Source organism: Acomys russatus, chromosome 13, assembly GCF_903995435.1.
Source record: "Acomys russatus chromosome 13, mAcoRus1.1, whole genome shotgun sequence".
Lineage (NCBI taxonomy): Eukaryota > Metazoa > Chordata > Mammalia > Rodentia > Muridae > Acomys > Acomys russatus.
Window position 1 is genome coordinate 64477958 of NC_067149.1, and position 24753 is coordinate 64502710.

The 24753-nt window shown below is 39.5% G+C and overlaps 1 protein-coding gene across 1 annotated transcript in view; it reads right to left on the reverse strand.

Moving 5' to 3' along the window:
• Positions 1 to 21710, reverse strand: part of LOC127197584 (solute carrier organic anion transporter family member 1A5-like) — a 39185-nt gene extending 17475 nt beyond the window's left edge. The window contains exons 1-8 of the mRNA XM_051155531.1: positions 21692 to 21710; positions 15534 to 15666; positions 11522 to 11628; positions 10975 to 11121; positions 5046 to 5144; positions 3803 to 4024; positions 1565 to 1729; positions 228 to 423 (exon numbers count right to left, since the gene is read on the reverse strand). Of these exons, the coding sequence (XP_051011488.1) occupies positions 228 to 423; positions 1565 to 1729; positions 3803 to 4024; positions 5046 to 5144; positions 10975 to 11121; positions 11522 to 11628; positions 15534 to 15666; positions 21692 to 21710 (1088 nt within the window). The remainder of the gene's footprint in view (positions 1 to 227; positions 424 to 1564; positions 1730 to 3802; positions 4025 to 5045; positions 5145 to 10974; positions 11122 to 11521; positions 11629 to 15533; positions 15667 to 21691) is intronic.
• Between the last annotated feature and the right edge of the window lie 3043 nt (positions 21711 to 24753).

Here is a 24753-nt window from a genome sequence, read left to right on the forward strand (position 1 = left end):
GCAACCACGCATACGCATGTGGAATCCTACACTTACTCGCTGGTAGTTCCCACACCTGTTTAATAAGCACGTCACTTGAATGGGCTGTGACAGGACAGGTGGGTGGGAGGAAGTTAGATGGAACCATGGATCACCGCCATTAGGTTGCAATAAAATGACCTGATCACATGGAACTCTTGGACTAGCGGTCGTGAAAATAGTATGGTTTTCATTAGGAAACAACATACCCATCATGCGAGGCAGTTAGGCCAGCGACAGGGAAATTATCACAGGTTATCAGAAAGTTGCAGAGAGATAGAAGGTACTCAGCCAGGGACAGGCAGAACGCTATGTACGCAGCTTTCTTGACAGTGATCTTGAACTTTTTCATAATGAAGCCACCAAGTAAATATCCAATGCATACTGGAGGTAATGTATGAAGACCTAAGCATGTAGGTAGCATAATATTATAAAAGAAAGCATAAAAATAAATATTATAAATTTGTCCAATACATCTTACTTAAGAAGCTATTTAGTTGTAATATACAGTAATCCTAACTCTACTCACATATTACATAAAAAGAGGCTTCCAAATGTCCCATGAGGTCAGCTTAAAAATGTAGTTAGTATTTCTTTAATAATTTATGGCAGGCTATAAAGACTTTATAGGCAGCACATACACACACAAACACGTGTGCACACACACACACAATATTAGATATTTTATGTAGTTGTTTGACTCTGTTTAGTGGGTATTTGACTCAGCTCCAGATGATTTTAAAGGTCATTTCTGACTCCATGCTTATCAAGTGTACAACACTTTGTGCATTGTCTATTGGCCAGCATTCTTCCCCCACGACAATCTTTCCAAGCCAATATCAAAGGAGAAAAAGGAAAGACACAGGAAGAGAAAACCCTGGCTGGGTTGGAATCATAGTACAGACCAGGCTTGGAACATAGTGACCATCCTCTGCAGCTCCACACCTTGGCACTTAATATTACACGGCTCAGGGTGAGGACTGGGATTTGGACTTTCAGAGAACTCTGGGTAAGGTGGATGCCAACAGCCTGTGGTCCTCAGTTTTCAGGAGCAAAATGAACCCAAGAAAAATCCAAGTTACTTATGATACCTGAGTCTAGTGCGCCAACAAGAAAAGCAGACTGTGGCTGCACAGACTCCTCAGACCACCAGGGACCGAGCAACTGACTAAGGAGGAATAAGGAGAGCAAGAACGGAAGCCCAGAGGTAAAATCTGGGAGTGAGACACAGAGTCCCAGGGAGTTGACTCTACATCCCTCTTTGAAGTAACACATTGGTGTGTGAAAACTGACTGGTATGAGCTTCCCCTAAGCCTGCCATAGGTGTGATGATTTCCATTCTGACTGGAGAGAGAACTAGAGCATATTTCAGGCTTTTTCGTTTCCCGTTCTTTTCTTGATTTCCCTGGAGACTGGGAAGAAGAAATCTACAAGAATATCCTAACAGATTTCAATTCCACTGTAGTACCTTAGTCACATCTTCTTATTGTTTATATATCTTTGTGGTACAGGGAAGCGGTACTGAAGAAATAATGAAAGCCCATACCTATGAGGAAGACTGCCTCTGCAGTGGATTTTCCATATTGATGTTCCAGGTATTTAGGCAGGAAGATAAGTGAGTTACTAAATGCATTGAACTGGAGCACACTTATAAGGATGAAAAGTATATAAATCCGGTTGCAAAACAAGCTCTTCATGAATGGCAAGAAATCTGAAACGAGAGTGTAGAGACCACCAAGCTAACTTGACCTTGCATTTTGTGTCCTGTCTTCTCTTAAAATCTTCTCACAGATGCAGTGCTGTGACACAAATATATTTATAAATCTTTATCCTCTTGGGGTTAAATTTCTATGTCATCGTTTAGCTCCCTTCAGGAAGTTACTGGCACAATAGGCTATATAAGAGCCAGAGCCCAATGACAAGCATAATGAGAAGGATATGGAGTCAAGTGTGTGGCCACACTCCTTCTTTTTCTCTCCTTTTCTTCTATTGCTGTTCTGCATTCTCTAGAGGATGAGTAGTTTGTAATCTATAATCTGTAGAGAGCCAGCTTTGATGACGTTTGTAATTTATAATCTGCAGAGAACCAGCTTAATGACGTTTGAGTTCATAGTCTGACACTACCATCTTTAATGCAAGAATGGATAAGTTAAGAGCTTAGGAAGGCTCCAGGAATCATGCTGCAGCCCAGACGGCATCAGCATCTCACAAGCACCTCACAGCATGATTGTGCATTACAAGCACCTAGTGATATATTTAAACATTTCAACATAACGGTCTCACTGTAAAAAATGCTGACTCATTTGGTGTATACCAAGCACCTTCAAAGTGACTTAATGAATTTTTTTCCCTCTTTAAGTAGCTGAGAATCAGCAGAGCTTGGTGGCACATGCCTTTTAATTCTAGCCCTCAGGGAGGCAGAGGCATGCTGATCTCTGTGACTTTGAGGCCAGCCTTGTCTGCAAAGCCAGTCCAGGACAGCCTAGGCCAAACAGAGAAGCCCTGTCTTCAAACAATAAAAAATTAAAAAAACAAGAAGGAAGTAGAAGGAGGAGGAGGAGAGGAAGAAGAAGGAGAAGGAGAAGTAGCAGCTGAGATTCAAGCTGTTTAAGAAGCAGAGAGTCAGGGTTGGATCTGGTCTCTAGAAGAATTAGATCTTACAGAAGATGATTTGGCTGAAACTAATTTTGCTTTGAATCTAATTTTATACCATCCTTAATAAATAGCCTAGAATTTCGTTGGGGGAAAAGTATCAAGAATAAATTATCTAGAAGTAGAAGCAGAACAATTTAATTTAATAAATGGAATTTAGTGGTAAAATCCATCTTTATGAGTGAGATGGTTGCTGTCAGAACTCTTGTGTGCTTTTGAACTCAGTCTTGTTTGTTGACTTCCCTGTCCTTCTAAATGAGTCTCCACAGTGCTCAGTTACTTTCTGTATGTCTTCTCTGCTCAGCTCTTTCCTATCTTTGAAATCATGTTGATCTGGCAGATGACAAAATCTCACAGAGCAGTCAGTACTGGCCCTTTAAGGAGAATCGCTAAAATGACCATGATTCTAAGAATGTTAAGTCCCCTGCACTGGCTCCCAGCATGACTTGCCACTCAGCCATGATCTGTAGTGTTCAGGGCAGATTTGTGACTATTTCGTGCATATAGATCTGGGAGGGTATGAGTGGTGGAGCAAATAGCAATATCCTCAATAAAGTGCTCCCTCCAGCAGTCTGTGTCAAGATACTCCTCTGTCCCATCCTAGTTTCTCACAGAACCATCTCCACTGTGCATCATAGGTTAATGACATTCCTGCTTGTTTAAAACAGTCTGTTCTAAGGGACCAATTCTGTAAACTATCACACACTTTCAAATGTAGAGCACTTGTCACCTGTCATGATTTCTTGCTCAGCCTTGACTTAAGAATGCTCACAGCTAAATTTACATTTTTCTTATCAAACAGATATTTATCTTTATCTTCATCTTGGATTTCTGGTTATTCATGTTTTTTAATGAGACTAACATTTTCTATTAAATGAGATTTTCAAATAGATGGGTAAATAAAGTTGCTCACAGAGTACTCAGATTAACTTGAATTTTTCATAAAGCCTAATGTAAGGTAAATCAGGTTCCCTATCATGTCAGTTGTTCCCAAGTGATAACTGTGGAAGAAGTTTATCACAGCTGATCAGGGACGATTAGTGACAAGCTACCTTAACTCAGCACAGTGTGACAAGTGCCCACTAACCACAGACCAGCTAAACCAAATAGAGTTTAAAGTTTTCCTGTTTGCCTTTAGTGATTCCGTGTTTTTCCTCCTTGGCTCTTTCTCTGTGCTTCTCTTCTCTGCCAGTTTTAGTCTCATCCACATTATCCTCTGGTCCTTCCTTGGGGAGTGTTTTGGGAAAAAAGAAGAAGGGGACGCTGGTGAGGATGTTCACTCCTGCACAGATCAGAAAGCCCATCCACCAGGCACCAACCCAGCGTGTGTCAGCGGGAGTTATGGTCAGGTCGTCTGTAAAGAAATAGAGATACTGTATGAGCTTGCATCATTCTTTCCTGTGTAAGCTGTAGAAAGTTTTAAAGCTTCATATTCCATCTGAGCATAAACTTTGTATGTCATTTGTTCTTTGGACCTTGAACTTATGATCTTTTGCCTCTTCTTCCTGAAGCCTTGGATTACTGGCATCTGCCACTCCACTGGGCTAATTCAGACCTGCATAAAAAGTACCTGAGGCTCATCAACTAGGTGAAATTAAAGTTTAGTAATAAGAAAGGGTTCTGGAGTACTTGTGCCATAATAGTTAAAGCTATGTTTCAAAAAGACAGAAACAAGACTTGAAACATACTAGCTTTAACCTGATTTACTCTGTCTCAAAACATTACAGGAGGTGAGGAAGAGGGCTGTAGAGAGTTCAGAGGCTAAGAGATACTGTTGCTTTTGAATATGTCCTGAGTTCTAGTCAAAGAACACACATGGAAACTCCGTACTTCCTGTAATTCTGATATCAGGAGATCTGACCTCCTCTGACCTCATGAGGACACACACACACACACACACACACACACAGAGAGAGAGAGAGAGAGAGAGAGAGAGAGAGAGAGAGAGATAATATGATAAAATGAGAAAAATGCATGTTAGCCAATCAGTCTTTGTATATCTTTGTATATCTATCAATTTTGTATATCTATTTTAGAAATTAATTTTATCTAGAAGCATATAGTAGATATGTTTTTAGAAGCAAATGAGTATTTCTATTTGTCATGTGAAACCTTTATAAACTTTTTTGTTATCCAATATGACTCATTGAAAAACCTATGTATGCAAACTTTGTAAACCAAATGCACGGCTGAAATATGGTGGGAGAATGATGGATTTGAACCTGAAGGTGACATTTTATCCTTATCTCTGCTCCCCTTATATTGGTAAGTGATGTACATATAACCAAGGATCAGAAGAGCCACCGGTACAGCATTTCTGACCATTCTCCCACACTCTAGGGATTGGACTGTATAAATAAAATGCATTTTGTTACCTGTATTCACAAATCCAGTGTCTACATAAATGTTTGCACAGAAGTATGCCAACAAAAGTCCAATTAAAAGGCCCATAATTTTTCCTGTTTCTAAAATCCCTGGAAGTAAACAAATACAAAAATTTATATGAACACACAAAGAATTTGCTTGTACAAATAAAGCCTTGAGATTGAGTTATTTTTTATCTTAGATTTCTTTTCCTCCTTTTCCAGAGAGGGGTATCAAATCCAATAGTCCAGGCAAGTAATCTTTCAATGAGCTACACACCACACTATCTGAGATATTTTAATTTATTCAACATATAAAGAAATTAAGCTTGGTATATTGTAACATATGTATAGATATAGATATCAATATATGTTACATATATGTGTGCATGTTACATGTACATTGGATTTTTTTTATAAACGTTGGGAAAGAAGCTCTAATTGTTTCATTATAGAATGTTCCCCAGAACCTTAGCTGTTATAGACTTGTTTCCCAGGGCAGGGGGGAGGGGGAGGGAGAGTGGTCACCACTAGAGCCTGATGGAACCCTTCAATGCAGGACATGGTGGTGAGTCCTTATGTCATCTAGAGTAGAATTTTATTCCCTTGCTCATTATATTAGCTTCCCTGTAATGATATGAGTGGTCTTAATTGACACCACAATTAGCTTCCTTGTGACAGGTTGCCAAACTCTACAGTCCAAGGACATACAGTTAAACCTCCAAAGCTGTGAGCCAAGCAAATCCTTTCTCTTTATAAACCACTATCTCAGGTATGTATTGAAGTGAAAGAACTTTAACAGAGAAGCTTCATTACTTAAAGCCACCTTCCAAATTCTCTTTTATGCTGAGATAAAGGCAAAGGCAGTGACAGGTAGTACCATCAAAGCCATGATGTGAGCAAGGTCCTCTGATGCTTCCATAGCCACGTTTCTAGTGTCTCTGTGATGGGTTAGCTTTAGTTGTCAATTATGCATAGCTTAGAATTACCTGGGAGGAGACTCTTAAAGAAATATGGTCTACATTGGGTTCACCTGTGGACATGTCAGTAGGAGATTATCTTTATTGTGTTAAATGATGTTAGAAGACTGAGCCCATTTGGGGCAACACTATTCCCTAGGCAGAGAGTTCTGAACTGTGTATGAATGGAGAAAATCATGACCACAACTATGCAAGCAAAGACATAGCATGCATACACTCATTCTCTCTGTTCTTGTAGGTGGGACCAGCTGTTTCAAGCTTCTGCCACTGTGACTTCCTGTTACGATGCAATTGTAAGACAAATGACCCTCTTTTCTCCAAGTGAGCCCCATTTGTCTCCAAAGTTTTATTTAACTAACACAGTTTCTAAATGAGTGTGCGTTACAGTGAATGTCCTGTATTGCATCCTTATCAAAGCTCCGCTCTTTAAACTTACTTCCACAAAAGAATGTGTCCTCCTTACAGCACCTCTCTTTGATGTTATCCTGGTATCCTTCCTCACACTAATTATTTACACTGTCCGGGTCCTTTCCAACCACACCTGGCTTCTTTGAAACCGTCTCCAGCATCTCCCAACTGAGCTGCAGTTTAGAATCTCTCCTGAGCCATCTCTACCAACAGAAAACTCAGGTATGAACAACTTCAACTTCCTTCCTTGTCTCCACTTTAAATTTTGTCCTTTTCTCTTTCTCTGTGTTTCTATGGATTAGTCCTCCTGTGTGCCTGGCTTTTCAATACCCAACCCAACACTTCTATCTTTCCTGTTTTCTCAAACACTCCCAGCTATTTGATGCCTTCTACACAATGATTCCTACAAGATGTCCAGCCTCCATGACATCTTTTCTTCACATGGATCCTCTTTGTTTTACTTTTCCTCTTTTCACTCTAGCCATTAAGTACAAGAATCCCCCAGTGTGTGGACCTGTGGATTCTCAGTACTTATATGTCTTCCTGAACCAACCTCATTTCTCTTGATTTTTACTTACTATCTAGCATAGATAACTCTTATTTTTATATTTGGCTTCTATATATCTTCAGCTACAGAGTGATATGTGAAACTATATTCTTTATTTCTTATTTATTTATATTTATTTGATTATGAATACATGCACATATATAATATTATCTGATTATATGGATTTTCATTTAGAAAACTAAGTTAATTGGGTACTAAGCACATACATAAAATGTAGTGAGAGTTTCTTTAACAACTCTGGTTGTGTTATGGGACTGTGTTTGTCTTATGCTCTGGCAGCCGCAGATAGTTTGGGTTTGGAATTCTGGGGACTTTTCTGAGGGTATATAAATGCCAAAGGCCCAAAAGAGGGAGCAGCTGCTACTCCTTTTGTAGCTGCTTCATGCTTGCTGTTGGCTGGATTGTAGGTTGCTGGTTGCAGACATCCTGAACAGTATCAGACTTGCCCCAAAGACCTCAAGCCCTTAATCAGCATGTAAAAGCCTATGATAAGGATGCCCCATTTCCCCTCTAACCTTTCTCTCCTACCAAGTGTCTGGAGACTGGAAGGAAGGGGAAGGGGCTGATATAGAGAGGTTGGAAAAAGAACCCAATAAAGTAGCCAAGGGTCCAGCTACATGAAATCTATCTTTTCATATTAATAGCTATTGTATATTTTTATAGACTTATGTATATAATTTGTCTCTAGAGTTTTGATGAAGAGATCTGTATACTAACAGCTTATGTTAGAAAAGTGCTTGCAATTTTTTCCCTTAGATTACTGTAAAGGAATCTAAGGAGAATGACTAGATTAACACTAAAAAAGAATATTGCCAAACTGAAACATCTCAAAAGAGGACAAAATAATTTTTTAGTTTAATTAATCTTGATTAGTTCTAAGTCTGTTCCTGTGTTTTCTTACACTCTTTGTGTGTTGGGGTGGGGTGGAGGATGGGAGTAGTTTTGTTTTTGTTTTTGGTATTTTTAAGTAATGCTTTATTTTATTTATTTATTTATTTGTTTGCTTGTTTGTTTGTTTGTCTTTTGAGACAAGGTTTCTCTGTATAGCCAGGACTAACTTTGTAGACCAGCCCGGCCTCGAACGCATATCAATCTGCCTGCCTCTGCCTCCTGAGTGCTGGGATTAAAGGCATGCACCACCACCACCCACCATAATATTTTTTTTATTAATTTATTCTTGTTACATCTCAATGGTTATCCCATCCCTTGTATCCTCCCATTCTTCCCTCCCTCCCATTTTCCCCTTATTCCCCTCCCCTATGACTGTTTCTGAGGGGGATTACTTCCCCCTGTATATGCTCATAGGGTATCAAGTCTCTTCTTGGTAACCTGCTGTCCTTCCTCTGAGTGCTACCAGATCTCCCCCTCCAGGGGACATGGTCAAATGTGAGGCACCAGAGTACGTGAGAATGTCATATCCCACTCTCCACTCAGCTGTGGAGAATGTTCTGACCATTGGCTAGATCTGGGTAGGGGTTTAAAGTTTACCGCCTGTATTGTCCTTGGCTGGTGCCTCAGTTTGAGAGGGACCCCTGGGCCCAAATCTGCCTATCATAATGTTCTACTTGTAGGTTTCTAATGACAAGCTTGCAGAGGAAGAAATTAGGAAAACCACACCCTTCACATTAGCCACAAGCAATATAAAATATTTAGGAGTTACTCTAACTAAGCAAGTGAAGGACTTGTTTGAAAAAAATTTCAAAACTCTGAAGAAAGAGATTGAAGATGACCTGAGAAGATGGAATGATCTTCCTTGCTCATGGATCGGGAGAATTAACATAGTAAAAATGGCCATCCTAACAAAAGCAATCTACAGATTCAATGCAATCCCTATCAAAATACCTACACAATTTTTTAAAGACATTGAAAGTTCAATTCTGAACTTCATATGGAAAAACAAAAAACCCAGAATAGCTAAAACAATCTTGTACAATAAAAGGTGCTCTAGAGGAATCTCCATACCTGATCTCAAACTGTACTATAAAGCAATAGTAATACTTTATTTTTATTTCTTTGCTGTCTTCATTTAAAAAATTTTTTTATTAATTTATTCTTGTTACATCTCAATGGTTATCCTATCCCTTGTATCCTCCCATTCTTCCCTCCCTCCCATTTTCCCATTATTCCCCTCCCTTATGACTGTTCCTGAGAGGGATTACCTCCCCCTGTATATGCTCATAGGGTATCAAGTCTCTTCTTGGCAACCTGCTGTCCTTCCTCTGAGTGCCACCAGGTCTCCCCCTCCAGGGGACATGGTCAAATGTGAGGCACCAGAGTACGTGAGAAAGTCATATCCCACTCTCCACTCAACTGTGGAGAATGTTCTGACCATTGGCTAGATCTGGGTAGGGGTTTAAAGTTTACCACCTGTATTGTCCTTGGCTGGTGCCTTAGTTTGAGCAGGACTTACCAGGAAACTGGGACAGAGAGGAGGACATCCTATTGGGACTCTAAATGAGAGAAGCATGGGAGAATAGCAAAGTAGAAGGATCCAGAGGGTTCTAGAAACCTACAAGTAGAACATTATGATAGGCAGTAATACTTTATTTTTAAGTCTACTTTAATTGAAAAATATTCCTCGTGTCAGCACTTCCCAATTTTCCTAATGCTTTGGACCCATGTTGTGGTAACACTCAATCATAAAGGTTTTGTTGTTGCTACTTAGTAACTGTAAAGTTGCTAATGTAATGAACCATAAGGTGAATATCTGTGGTTTAAGATGCTCTTAGGCAAAGCCTTGTGAAATGGTCACCTGACCCCCAGAGGGTTGCAAGCCACAGATCCAAAAACACTGCTAAATACAGTAATGCATTTATAATCAAGTACAGGCAGACTTATTCAAGAACATAAAGGAAATTATTCACAATAAACTCACAGTATTTAGGAGACAACACAAGAAGATGGAACTAAATTGCCTCTTGCCTAAAAAAAATTGGCAGATTTTTATGAAAATTTCAAAGAATACAACAGAAGAATAAGCACAGATATTTATTAAAACAGTGAAGAAATATGTCTGGGCAGGGTGGCTATAGGGAAGGAAACCTTACAAGTGACATCATAGAGATGCAGGCTGTAGAGCTCTAAACAGAGAAGAGATGGTCTGATAAGTAAGCTGCTATGGTGACTATGACAGAGAAGAAATGATTATCCCAGGGTTTGGTAAGGTTTACTTACTAAGAATGTTTATGAGAACATGAAAAACACTACAGGGGCAGCCAGAAGCTTCATCAGGTAAAGGCACCTGCCCACCAAACCTGGCCCAAGGACCACAGGCCACAGTTCAATCCACAGCCCAACTTGTAAAAGCTGAATTTTGACTATCACATTGACATGCAAGTGCACATGTGCACAAACACACACACACATACACACGCACACACACACACACACACACACACACACACACACACACACACACACAAAGAGAGGGGGGAGACAGAGAGAACAAAATGGCTAATATTAAAGTCATAAAAACTTAGAGATAAAAGAATGAGAACCTAACAGCAGCAAAAAAAAAAAGAAAAGAGAAAAAAAGAAAAAAATTGAATCTAAGGAACATTTCCAGGAAATATTGTGGAACATTTAAAGGATTTTGAGATAATGTGGTGGCACCAAAGGACTCTCCAACAGTGAGAAGCAGCTTGATGAAGGGCCTTGCCTAGGCTTCTACTAAATTCTCCCATTGAGCAGTCTTATGACCAACAATGTTGCAGCACTCTGCTCACCCTCTGAAAATCACAAAGCATCCAAATCAATAATTGGTTTCTACCCTTTTAAGGATGATCTTCTTTTCTTTTTTTAAAATACATTTTATTAATTTATTCATATTACATCTAAATTGTTATCCCATCTGTTGTATCCTCCCATTCCTCCCTTCTTCCTATTTTCCCCTTACTCGCCTCCCCTATGACTGTGACTGAGGGGATTACCTCCCTCTCTATATGCTCATAGGGTATCAAGTATCAAGGATGATTTTCATACTCACCAATGTAGAAGGGGGAGTTTTCTGATTTGGCAAAATCTTCTATGTAGGAAATACCCAAAGGCATGATGGAAGTTTCACCCATTCCACGTATGACATTTCCTACCATTACATATATCCACATTAATGATTTGATTTCTTTCACACAGTCTGTGTTAAAATAAGAGAAAACAACATTTTGACAGTGTTGCTGACAGATAATTCAAAATGTTTAGTATACATTTCTCAGGTCAGTGTTTTATTCTAGCAACAGGAAACAAAACCAGACCAACCACAGAGATCATCTCGTGTCCCTCAGCCCACCTGCCTACATCACTTTTCTCTATAAGACTAAATTTATGTTTTAAGAAACAACAGAGTCTCATTAAGAACATTCAAACTCAGGAAGGAGAGTATGCTAGGTTATTAGATAACTCACTTCACTGAAGGACAAAATACATTTTGCTTATTTGTCTTCCTACTAAACCCTGTGTCATAGTCAAAGCCCTTCATAAAAGAGTATTCTGTGGCCAAGTCTCTGAGCAAAAAGCAATGAGAAGCACTGATCAACCTGCTGGGTCTTGCGTCGGCTTTACGGTCTGAGTTCTGTTTTCCACACACAAGAAGCTATCCGAGGACAAGTTGATTGCAGGTGAAATCGTTGTTTCATATTCATATCTGTGTGGACACAGGGAACACTCACTCTGAGGAGCTAGCTGAGTACAATGGGAGCATCTGCAGATTACTGAATCCTGCTTTCCTGAAAACATGGCATCCAGAGTCAGTAAAGACATGTTTCCACAGCAGTCACTCCCATCATCATAAAATCCCATGGCAGGGCCAGCCAAATGACTCAGCAGGTAAAGTACTGGCTGCACAAGCCTAATGACCTGAGTTCAACGTCTGAAACTCACATGAAGGTGGGAGAAGAGGAATAACTCCATAGAGTTGTCCTGTGACCTACACATGTATACATACATACACACGCACACACACACACACAGAGAGAGAGAGAGAGAGAGAGAGAGAGAGAGAGAGAGAGAGAGAGAGATCTGTATCATTAGGCTGCACATGTATATCTGGCATTAAATTTCAGAACAGCACTAATTGCATATGATGTCCCATGACTGTCACCAAAGCACTTGAGAGGTAGAACTAGGAGAATCAGATACTCAGAGCCAGTGTCATTTACTCTGCATATTTGAGGGAAGCGTGGGCTTTATTAGAGCCCGTCTCAAAAAAGTCCACATATCATAGAGGGGTGACAGAATCCACTAACTGACAACACAGTGTCATGGGACCAAAAGTGCTAATAAACTGATCATTTAACTTGAGAAAATCACCAAGAATCAGCTTGTCCTAGAAATAAAAATGGTAGAATACAAAATGAGGAAAATGTGTTCTTCTATGTCTGTCTCCAATGGAGAGTATTATGGATTTCTTTCTAAGACTTTCTTAGATGAAAGACAACCAAGGAAATCACAGGCTGATGAATTCTGAATGCGTAGGGAGCTATACTTACCAACATTCTACTTTCTATGCTGCATGATATAGCACAAAACTCAAAATAACTTTCCCTTAGAACAGCTTCCTGGAGGTCCCCACATAGCTGGTCAGTGAACTGTGTGTCTCTACTCATTAACTCATGAAAATAGGACAGAGTCAAGGAATTATCATCTTTGGCAGAAAGTGAGAAAGCACAATAATAGTCTAATATTTCTTTCCATTGATAGAATCAAATTGAATAAAATGTAAAAATAATTTTAAATTTTCTTCTGGAATCTTTTGGTTTCCTTCAAAAACACCTGAGAAGATAAAATAACTTTCATTTGGTTCATTATTCACCTAAAATTCAATTGTTCATTCAATATGTATTTCTTCTTCAGTTACAATAAAATGGCCATAAGAATGTTTCAAAATAAATAAAAGGAAAAAGCTCCTTTCTTCAACCATAAAGCGATTTAGATATGAATATGTAGCCCAATTGGCTACTGGTGCCTGGTAAGCAACAATCTCAGCTTTGATCCTGAGCATTTTAAAACCAGACATGGTGGGAAATGCCTGTAATTCTAGCTCTATGGATGCAGGCAACAGGACGAGAAGTTCATGAATATCTTTTTATCTACAGAGTGAGTTTGAGGCCACCATGAGCCTTGAGTTATGAGCTTGTAAGATACCAGATGCCTTGATGGGTTAAGATGCTTATGTGCAAGCCTGACAACATAGATTCCCTTTAGGTCCCATAGGGTAGGTAGAGAGAATAGAAACAGACTCCTCAGAGTTGTTGAATGACCTCACAGGAAAGAATACACATGCATACACACACACACACACACACACACACACACACACACACACACACACACCATCACACATCATCCCACACATATACAAACAAAATATCTAATTTTTAAAATGTAAGAAAGAGATTAAAATTATAGTCAAATTAAGCTCAATAAAACTTTGAGCTTGGGGCATCAATATTTGAATGGCCACTAAATCAGAAGGTAAGAAAAGCGTAACCACCATGCTACTGGGAATAATAAACTATGTTCCAGGCCTCCCTGGAAATCTGCAAAAAAAAGAGACTCCTAATGTAGGACCCAGGTGGATACAAAAACAAAGTCTCAAGTGAGTTTTGGAGTGCACCTATGGAATACCTAGATCCTCAGACTTGTCCTCCATCTCTCCAAGTGGGGTACAGTGAGGACACAGAGGCCAAAAATGAGGGTTATTACAATATTTAACTCTGCATGTTAAAAGGTGATATTCCCATTTCTTTTGTCTGGAAGCCAAGTTTCTCCCTCTGTAGTAAGAGCAGGGAATTCTTTCAGAGACAGCTCAAAATCAGCCAGTCTCTGCTCAATCTTCTGTTGACTCATCCTACTGAAACACACACACACACACACACACACACACACACACAACTCCCACTAATCAAGTTGTACTTGCAGACAGAATTTCCAGTTAGCTCTCTGTTCTTATTCCTTCTTAGATATGAATAGCCAAGGCCATCATGAGGACAACCTATTACAATAAAGTCAAAGACAAAGAACCGCTGTACTTGAAGGATCCAGAGACAATGGAAAGAGATGGAGAGCCAACAGGAAGAGTCCCTGAATTCTGGAGAAAATAAGAGGATGCTCCCTCAGAAGAGATTACCAAGGAGAAGAGAGGATAAGAAACTTGTCAGCACAGTTAGAAATTGATCACGGCCCCGGCATCATATTTAGGGGAGGAGGTCCGCCTCAGTCACAGTCATAGGGAAGGGGAATGGGGTGAAAGCGGGAGGGAGAGAGGAAAGGGAGGATGCATGGAATGGGATGGCAAATGAGATGTAATATGAATTATCTTATTTTTCAATAAAAAATGTGTTTAAATTAAAAAAAAAGAAATTGATCACTGACGTGTCAAAGAAAAACTGTGATCTTGGACCTTGAGCCTTCAGAGAGGAGGTCTGACGCCTTAGCAACTGAGCTTTTCAGATTCTCTTGTTCTTCTGCAGCCCTGGCTGCTTTTCCTGGCTAATGCCTCCCACTGGACAACAGCAGACTGTAAAAATAGCTTTGGCCAAAGGAAAAATTTTTGAGACGTTTAGTTCAAAGGACCTGCAGCTGAAGGGGCATGAAGACACCTAACTATAATTCTGATCTCTGGGCACACCAGACACGCATATCCATGGAAACCAAATAATCATTCACACAAAATAGATGGAATACCTTAGAACAAAAGAAAAGTGAAGAAAGAAGAAAGAAAGAATGAAAACTGGAGAAGGGAGGCAGGAGGAAGAGGAAGATGAGAGAAGGAAGTAAAACAATTTGATGAGGAAAACAGTGAAGGAGAATTTCTTTAAAATGTCCCTGAGCTGGCCTAGAGGGTCAAAGTTCAGAGGAAGGTGGAGTACAGAAAATGAAAAAAAAATTGGGGGGCTAAGTATTAAATCTAGTTAAAAATAAAGTTCTACAACAAAGAATAGCATATTTCTAGGGTAGAAATCATTTTTTATAGTCATGAAAATATAAATAGTAGCTTTTTATATCACTTAACACTAAGGTATTAAAAACTACCAAGACTCAGGCAAACAGAAAAAAGAACTGAAAAACGTTCCCCAGAAATCAGGAAAGGGAGTAAGAGATAACGAGACAAAATTTCACTTTTTTATGTTCTGTGTAACTTACTTTTGTATATAAGAAAATAAAAATCAGCCTTGGCATTGTTCTATCTCTTGGTGCCCCATAATTAGGTTAAACTGTAGGCCACCTGTAACCAAAGCATCAAAATAGCCCTGATGAAGGACCCAGCCTAAGGGTTGGTAGATTCAGAGAATCTGTTCATGTGTCTCACCTTCTTGAAACGGGTGTTTCATGTCCTCACTTGACAAATGGACTGGATTGGACCCTACATGGATCCGTGACCACAAGAGTAACAAATCATATTTGTAGACCAGACACCATATCTTCTAATTTCTATATTAACCTCCTATACTGTGGGGAAGCTTTGCTCCCCCCAAAGAGGAATTCTGGGGCTCATTTCTTGTAAGTGAAAGTTGAATCTAAAATATCATCAAGGACTGGAATACTCACCGGCCCATGAGGAAATGAGGTAGAGACATTAGGAAACACCCAAGGCCCACAATTGCACATCCAACACCAATCATGATAGGTCTGTGCAGCTTCCTTCCAAAATAACTCACGAATACAATCAACAAAAGGTTTCCTGGAAGAGGGAATGAGAATGCTTGTGTCAGTAAAGTATTAGCAGCTCTTAGTCAACAGCCTCTCCAGCATTTGGACTCTAGGGTCCATTGTTTAACAACCGTCTCCCCAGGGGTCCCGCTCAAACTAAGGCCAAGGACAACACAGGCAGTAAACTTTAAGCCCCTACCCAGATCTAGCCAATGGTCAGAACATTCTCCACAGTTGAGTGGAGAGTGGGATATGACTTTCTCACGTACTCTGGTGCCTCACATTTGACCATGTCCCCTGGAGGGAAGACCTGGTGGCACTCAGAGGAAGGACAGCAGGTTACCAAGAAGAGACTTGATACCCTATGTGCATATACAGGGGGAGGTAATCCCTCTCAGGAACAGTCATAGGGGAGGGAAATAAGGGGAAAATGGGAGGGAGGGAAGAATGGGAGGATACAAGGGATGGGATAACCATTGAGATGTAACAAGAATAAATTAATAAAACATTTTTTTAAAAGGATGGGAATAAATGAATGGACAGTGAATAAATTGATGTGAAAAATAAAGACTATGAATATCAAATAGTAAAAAAAAAAGAAGAAGAAGAAAAACAACCAACCATCTCAATACAGGGATGGGTGCTTAGGAAGTTTTGTGTATTATTTTCAGACGTAAAGCAATTGTGGCACTTAAGGAAGGTTCTCTTCCACTCTGGAGAATATTAAAGCTCTATTTAGAATTATCCTGACTTTGGACATGTAAAAAAGTGAGTTGAAAAGAACCAAGTATGTGAGTATATTCTCTACAAACTACATGTTTTCAATTTGATGAGAATGCTTACCCTACTCTTATTGTACACAGAGGAAAGGTCAGGAACTGAAACACTCTTCATTAATGACTCAGCATACCTCTAAGTGATCTTAAACATTTGAAAGATATATGAAGCCTTCGCATTACTTCCAATTCTGTTTCTCTCTAATCTGCTATTTAAATAGAAGATACTTAGCACAATTTTGAGTGGCGTGTGCCCCACATCTGTCTTCTTATTGCATCCTGGCTGTCATTGAAGTTGTCGTGCAGAAGGGTATGTCCCAGGATATCCACTGTTTGAACTCTTTGGGCATCTTTCTAATCTATGGCTATATCCCCTCTGGATGAATAGGATCTTTTCTGATGTATATATTGGTTAAAAGAAAAACATTCCCTCCTCATATTAGCCTGTCTACCTTAGCAGAACTGTGTCCCATAGGACCTTGAATAACCAATGTCTCACATTTGTTGCATCTAACGCATAGACCATGAGGCAAGAATCTGTGTGGGGTCCATGTAAGGCATTCATCCGGACTCCACTGAAGGCCTAGGACACGGGGGCAAGAGGAAGCACTGGGGAGACAGGGCTGAGCATCCTCGGTGTGGGTGAGCTTCTTCTCAATCCCGATTTTCTTTGCTGTTTTGATTAAATACATTAAAGACAAGTTCACTGTGAAGGAAGCAAAATGTATGATTCAACTAGAGAAGAGAGACACCAAGGCTGCTAGGTCACTTTGTGTATAGAAAGAATATTTCTCTTGGTCACTCTTTGTACTTGCATGTCCCAGTTCATCATGCAAAAGCAGGGTTGTTTCTGAACTCAGACACAGTAAAACTCCCTCACCTTCCCTAGTGATTAGCAATGGAGAGCCATCAACATCACAGATACAGGAGGGTAATAGAAACATTTGATCTCTCAGTTGGAACGCAAGTTCCTCCAGGCTCCCACATGTACCTTCTAAAATACCAAGGAAATGACCTTAGCTTCTCTTGAAGTTGTCAAATGGTGAATTACATATTAATGCCATTAATCTCCTGCCACTCTTTGGAGAAACAGACTGTGTCAGGCTGTGTGGTGATAACTAGCTTCCATCATGAGAATATTTAAATAAGCAGGTTCTTCAAACCACACCAGGCTACTCAGTCAACATGAGGAAGCATGTAACAGTCAGATTATATAGTCTAATGCAGGAAACAAGGGCAAAATATTATTAATATATATATAAATAAGTAATGTAAAAATAACTCACCTATCTCAAAGCTCCCATTGATTAATCCAACTATAGATGTGGGGATATCAAATTGTCTCTCTATCTGTGTGAGCATGGAATTCATATAAGCTCCTGATAGTGCTTTGCATACATATGCCCAGGTTAATGCCAACAGAAACATCTAGGAAGAAAATAGTTAAGAAAAAATGAAAGTTGTTCTCTACATACATAACTGCCACCAATTGAAAAAACAACCTCATATGAATAAATTAATAAAGAAAATAACAGCCTCTGCCATGCGGTGAATAATTGTATCCAACTTAAATAGGCCCTGAACATGCAGGAAACTTTACAGTGTAATCTCTCCTCTGTCTGTCACAGTGTCCTCACTCTGGAAAAGTGAAGTCGGAATAGTTGCTTAGTGGTGGTGAGTTTTGTCAATAGGTATGGCTTTGCTCTTTTGTCAGTGTGCCTTATGCAAACAGAAATGCATGAAGTCGTGATAAGGAGTTGTTCTATGTAAGACACACCTATGGGTGTCTTCTTTAAGAGAGGGAAAGAATAGAACACAGAATTTTACCAGGCATTGTTTCTGCAGCAAGCCTACTATGCTCCCTCAGCAGGAATGACAGATCTCTGGATGTTTGGGTCAGTTTGACACTTTGTTCTCTTTTTTCTTCATTCTTGGGAACAGGAGGCTACATTCTCACTACTGGAGTCAATGGCCACAGCAAAGTGACCTGTGATTTTTTTTATTCTTTCTTGCTGAATATTCTCTGTACCATTTTTATCTCAGCAGTCCAAGTGGTGTTCTTAGCATAGAAACGCAGGGCAGAACATTTGTGGAGTCCCTCAGGTACAGGATAAAGGGTGGCTGTGTGCTCAAATTACACTGTATTAGATTAGTACTTATTGGCACAAGTACCAATTAATTTAGATAAACATGAGCAGAAACATATGCAAACAAAAAACCAATTGAGAAATGGGAACACCAAGTTCTGTGTGCCTCAAAAGTACTCTACATTTGTAGTACAGTGTAATTCCATCTCTAGAAATTTATCTTCTAAATTCAAATGTCATTTACAGATACGTCATCTCTTCCCACTGCAAATTTTTTAATTTTTCACTTTACTTTTGTAGTTCAGATCCAACATGTAAAGCTTGGGAAGATCAATTATTCTTTTTGTGCTTTGGAAAAGGAAGCTAAATTGGTAATGAACCCACTGTTCTTTCTCTAAAGTGTTTGGTTCTGTGTAGAAAGTAAAAGAAGCCAGTGGCCATGTTGCCTCAGGTCTACTGCTACATAACATCTGTATATGTAAAGCTAGTCCTGCTCACTTCTTACCTCAACACTGAAGAGTCTGAAGCAAACTACTTTGGAACAGTCATTTCATATGCCCTAAGGGTTTCCTTTTGTCTCTTAAGTTTTTTCATGCTTTCTTTTTGTGATAGTATGTGTATGTTTGTGCGGGATGAGTTCATGTGTGGATATGCTCATGTGGAGACAGATAGCAACCTTAGGTGTAATTCCTCAAGCTTTGTTCATTTTTTTTTTTTTTTTTTTTAGTTATAGGGACACACACCTACCTGGAATGTACCCACAAGGCAAGCTTCCTGGTCAGTGAGCCCCAATTATCTGTCTGACTCCATCCACCTCTCATGCTAGAATTATAGTTATGTTTTCTCCGTGCCTAGTTTTTATGCAGGCTTTGGGGACTGAACTCAGGCCCTCCTACATCTAAGACAACTACTTTCCTGACCCAGATATCTCCCCAACCCCCTTGAGAAATTTTCCCTTCTTTTCTTTAATAGTTTTTATTAAATGTACTGTTGGTGATTTCATGCACACATGGTATGTTCTGCTTATTGTTTTCCTCCTTTCTTTCTCTCCTCTCTTTCCCATCACACTCTTATTGTTAGCAGCTAAGTTTCAAGGTTCAGGAGTTTGGTTTAGTTTTCTTTTACCTATGGAGTTTAACCAGGGCAATCTGTGTAGCCCCTGGGTGAGAAGTAACCTTTGGCACCTGAGAGGTCACAGTGTACGCATGACTGCAGCCCATGAACGCCATCCTTTCCCCTGTCTCAGCAAACTTTTCTGAATGATTATGTTTCTAAATGTATGAAGCAGGACTTTCATGCAGACCATCTGACCACCTTAACATTCTAGATAGTTCTAAATTCAGGAAAAAAAGATAACTGATTATTGTAAAGTAATTACTCTAAATTTTCTCTTGTAAAGTCATGGCTTTAACTTTTTTCTTAACATTAATGCCAATATCGACTCTTTTTAAACTCCTGCATAACTGTGATGGTTTCAATAGGAACAGCACTGTAAGCTCATAAATTTGACTGCTTGGCCACCAGGGAGTAGTACTCTTAGGACCTTGGCCTGGGTAGAGGAAGTGCCTCAGTGGGGTGGGCTTTGGGGAATCAGAAGGCCCAGCCAAGACCACAGTCACTCTCTACCTGCTGCCTGCTGACTGGATACAGAACTAATGGCTCCTTCTCTAGCACCAAGATCACCATAGTTTCTTCCATGATGGTAATGAACCAAATGTCTGAACTGTAAGCCAGAACTAATTAAATATTTCACTTTAGAATAGTGGCTGTGGTCATGGTGTCTCTCTACAGTATTAGGAATGTCCATTAAGACATTTAGCAGAAATGAACTTTTCTCAACAAATTTTCACAATCATAGGAACTAATAATCACAATCCTCATCATTATCGTACAATTGGAAGCTGGAGATGGAGCTCTGTGATTAAGAGCCTGGGTTGCTCTTGCTGAGGACCTGGGTTCAGTTTCCAGCACAGATGTGGTGGCTGAAAATACCTGTAACGCCAATTGTGGGGGATCCAACACCTTTCTCTGGCCTCCAAGGCTATGAATACTTGGTACACCAGCATACAGAAGGGCAAAACACCTTAAAGGTGTAGGAGGTGTTATAGATGTGGGATGCAGGTGTGCAAGAGCACCTGTGTCTACTCTCACAAATCAGAAGTAGAAGATGATCCTAAAAAGTGATGACACAGACAGATAGACATAGGCCCAGAGAGACAAATCCACACAGAGAGAAGTCTCAGAAATATGTTTTAATCTTGAAACATAAGACTATCATTCCCCTTGTTAGATGAAAAACAGTGAAGTATAAACAGGTTGTATAAGCTGTACAGAATGGCACATCTGGCAAACATCTGGAGAAGGTTGGAATCCAGGGCACCTGGGATCCCCAGAAGCATGTGAGAACTGAAGGAAAACATGAAGTTTTGGGTCCAATAATTTGTACATCATTGCAGGTAAAAGCATTTTCCAGGGGCTAAGTTTGAGCATCTTTTACATTAACATATAGATTCCACTACATGTGAATAAAAGTAAAAGTAACACTCAATGCAATGACTTAGGAGGCAGCATCTCAGAAAGGAATGTTTGACGGACTCTGCAGAAACCAGGCCAGGATTCAATTTTCCTGGGTTAATATAAGTTCACATTTTGTGATGCAAACATGTCTTTGGAGCTATGATAACAGTAGCCGTCTCTTAAATACTGAAAACAGCTAAAACAGCTAAAAGAATAGATGATTTTCTTACAAACAATGATTGCTCTGTTGCCAAAGCTTGAAGAAAATATTTGTCTGACCAGGCCGTGAGGTCATCATTTCATATTAATCAACAGAGTGTTTCTGTCAGGGGAACTGTTTCCTAGAGGTCAGGAACCCCTGAAGGCTGAGCACTGGGTTACTTTCTGACCTCAGACTAAACTCTACCATAGCATAATGAACACCAAGAATATTTTAAACCCCATTCTCCTTTAAGATCCTCTAAATCATTCTGATTAAGTTACCTAGATGAATAATTCTGGTTAGATAACCTTAATAAAAAACCAATTTGTTTAAGGTAAGAAATTAACAACACATTGGGTAAAATGGCATTTGTGTCACACAACTTCATGTAAGCTGAGCAACGGTACATGGATTCTCAATGCTTGTTTAAAAAGACTCATCATATTTACGTGCATTCATAGGAACAGTCCATACCTTGATCTTGGTAAAGCATCTGACCCCATGGATCCCAACCCTTTTCTCAGGTTCTACCATGCTGTCCTTCTGTTTGTTTCCAGATGTCTATGCTTTACGTGTCCTACTGCTGTCTCTCCAACAAAAGAGACAGTTGTTAAATTATTTACTAAATTGTAAGAAGTCATTCTATGTTTTACATTTCTGATGCTGAATTGTGGGTTTTTTTTTTTTTTTTTTTTTTTTTTTTTTTTTTTTTTTTTAGTTTTCTCTCATGCATTACATCCTGACCACAGTTTCCTCTCCCTAAACTCCTTCAAGTCCCTCCTTTCAAGCTTTCTTCTCCCTAAGACCCACTCATCTTTATCTTCATTTTTAAAAATTGTTGGCCTACAAGGGATATCAACAAAACATGGTATTGTGAGATACAATGAAACTAGGTACAAACCCTCATATCAAGGCTAAGGAGACAACTCTGTAGAGGAATAGTTGTTAAATTATTAAACTCAACAGCTGTTAAATTATTTACTGAACTGTACAGAGTAATCTGAGGGAGAAAGGGGAATATGTCTTAGGACTAGGCTGTCTTAGAGTTTCTATTGCATTTATAAAATGGCAGGACTAAAAGCAACAGGTGAAAAGGTTTATTTTAGCTTACAATTCTGTATCACAGTTCATCACCATGGGAAGTCAGCGCAGGGAAGTGAAGGCAGGAACATGGATGCAGGAAGCAATGCAGGTGCCATGGAGGAATGCTGCTTACTGCCTTGCTCTTCCAGTCTGGCTCAGCCTAAATTCTTGTAGAAGCCAGGACTTCTTCCCCAGTAGTGGCATCTCTTACAGTGAGCTGTGCTCTGTCTCCTATCAGCCATCAATCAAGAAAATGTATACAAGCTGCACCATTGGCCCACAAATGATTCTAGCCTGTCTCAAGTTGATATAAAACTGCCCAGAACATCTAGGGAGATGGTTCCATGGGCAAGTTGTTTGATTTCTAATCTTGAGGAGTTTGCATTCTTAGGAGCTCAATACAGAGCACTGGCCTGTAACCCCAACAGTGGAAGAGTCCCAGACAGCATGATAATGGCAGTGTTCCAACCTGGCACTACTGGCACTAGCAACAGTGTCAGTGAAAAGATCTATGGTGATTTGAATAGGTTTGCCCCCCCTCTCATAGACTTATGATTTGAAGGCACCCATCCAGAGTAGTGGCACTGTTCGTATGTGTGACCCAGTTGGAGTATGTGTGGCCTTGTTTTAGAAAGTGTTTCACTGGGGACTGGTGGTGACACTTTGAGGTCTCCTGTGCTCAACACAAGCCCAGTATGGAATACAATCTGCTTTTGTTGACTTTGGATGAAGATGTAGGGCTCTCAGCTTCTTTTTAAGCACCACGTTTGCCTGAAATCCCTTATTCTTCCTGCCATGATGATAATGGACTAAACTTTAAAACTTTAAGCCATCTCCAATTAAATATTTTCCTTTTTCGAAGTGGGCATTGTGGTCATAGTGTCTCAGCAATAAATGATTCACAGCAATAAATCCCAAGCTAAGACAAGATGCCATCAAAAAGCATAATGTTGAACTTTCTAGAGGAAAACACTCAGCGTGATTTCTGACCTATAATATGTACACCTGTGTATGTGCACCTGCACCAGCACATATACTTACAGTATACACTCAAGCCCCCCCACACACACAAACATGTATATTCACATCAACTAAACAGAAAGACATACACACACTCACACACATACACACAGTCTCTCTTGAGTTGAAACAATTTAATAAGTACCTCAAATATTATAAAATTATCTAGAAAGTTTATGTTACTCTGAATGACCTTATAAATAACAGCAGCAAAGATTGGGTTTGTGTGAATTCTATTGAAAAAGCCAACACAAACAACTATGCTTGTCCTTTGCTGGTATTAAAGATAGGTTCAGAGCTTGTCAGGCTGTGACCTTGAGCTAATGACAACGTGGTTAGAATAAGGCTTCTCCTTCCTTCAGTAAAAGCAAATGAGACCCAGGTGAAGCCTTTGAACTCACTTGAAGTCTGCTCCCTTTAAGAGTGAGAAGACATCTGCTGTTTGTAGTAACCTCTGTCTCACTGAAGCCCAGGCTGTCTGACCAGGCTTCCTTCTTGTGTTCTTTGAATTCCAAAAACTCCCTGGAATTTCCAGAAGAGAAACATGTTCTAGGGCATTGCTGATTCACAGAAGCCTGGAGAGACATAAAATCATTTCAATAAAGAAAATAAAGAATAAAGTAAAAACAAAGAACAAGCCTATGATCTGTGGGATAACCCAATAATTCAGGTTAAAAAATGCAGGATTTAGGAAAATACCAGATGCCTAAACAGAGACATATATGCAGTTATTTATGACATATATAGTATGTATAAACATCCCTCTCTATATAGGTAATATATGTAACACAGAAATGTTACTTTAGCTCTATCCAACTGTACTAGCCTCACCAAACTCTTTTCTGTGTTAAGACTAGGATATTTTCTTGACCATCAAAATATTCTAATTTTATATTTTTCTAGAAAATCTACTTCAACATTCCAGTATGATTTCTCAAGACCATCCACAGAGTATTTATGAAAATACTCTGAACAATGTCCACTGAACAAGTAACCCAGAATTGTTTTAAGTTTATAAAACATTTAGTACATATACCAGAGTTCCCAATCTCAGTCACCCAGAGTGACTATGTATGACACTAGTTCTCTCTAGTACCTTATTGAACACGGACTATGTGCCAGTCACTGTATTAAGCCCAAAATTCAACAAAGGAGAAGATAAGCTTGCTGTTCTATGGGAAAGTGGCATTGTTTAAGATACCTCAGTCAGCAGAGAAAGATGCTGGGTCTCAGATGCCTAAGAAGCTAACCTTCTCTTGGGAAAATAACATTTCTTGTAAATAAATAAATGTACACAGGGACAGAATGTGGCCACATAGGCTGAGGTGCAGCTTACTCATGGTGTAAATAGGGAAGAATATTCATAGGCTATGGATGAAAATGATAGGGATAGTCTAGGGATCTGTCAATGGCATATGTTATTATTCATCCAT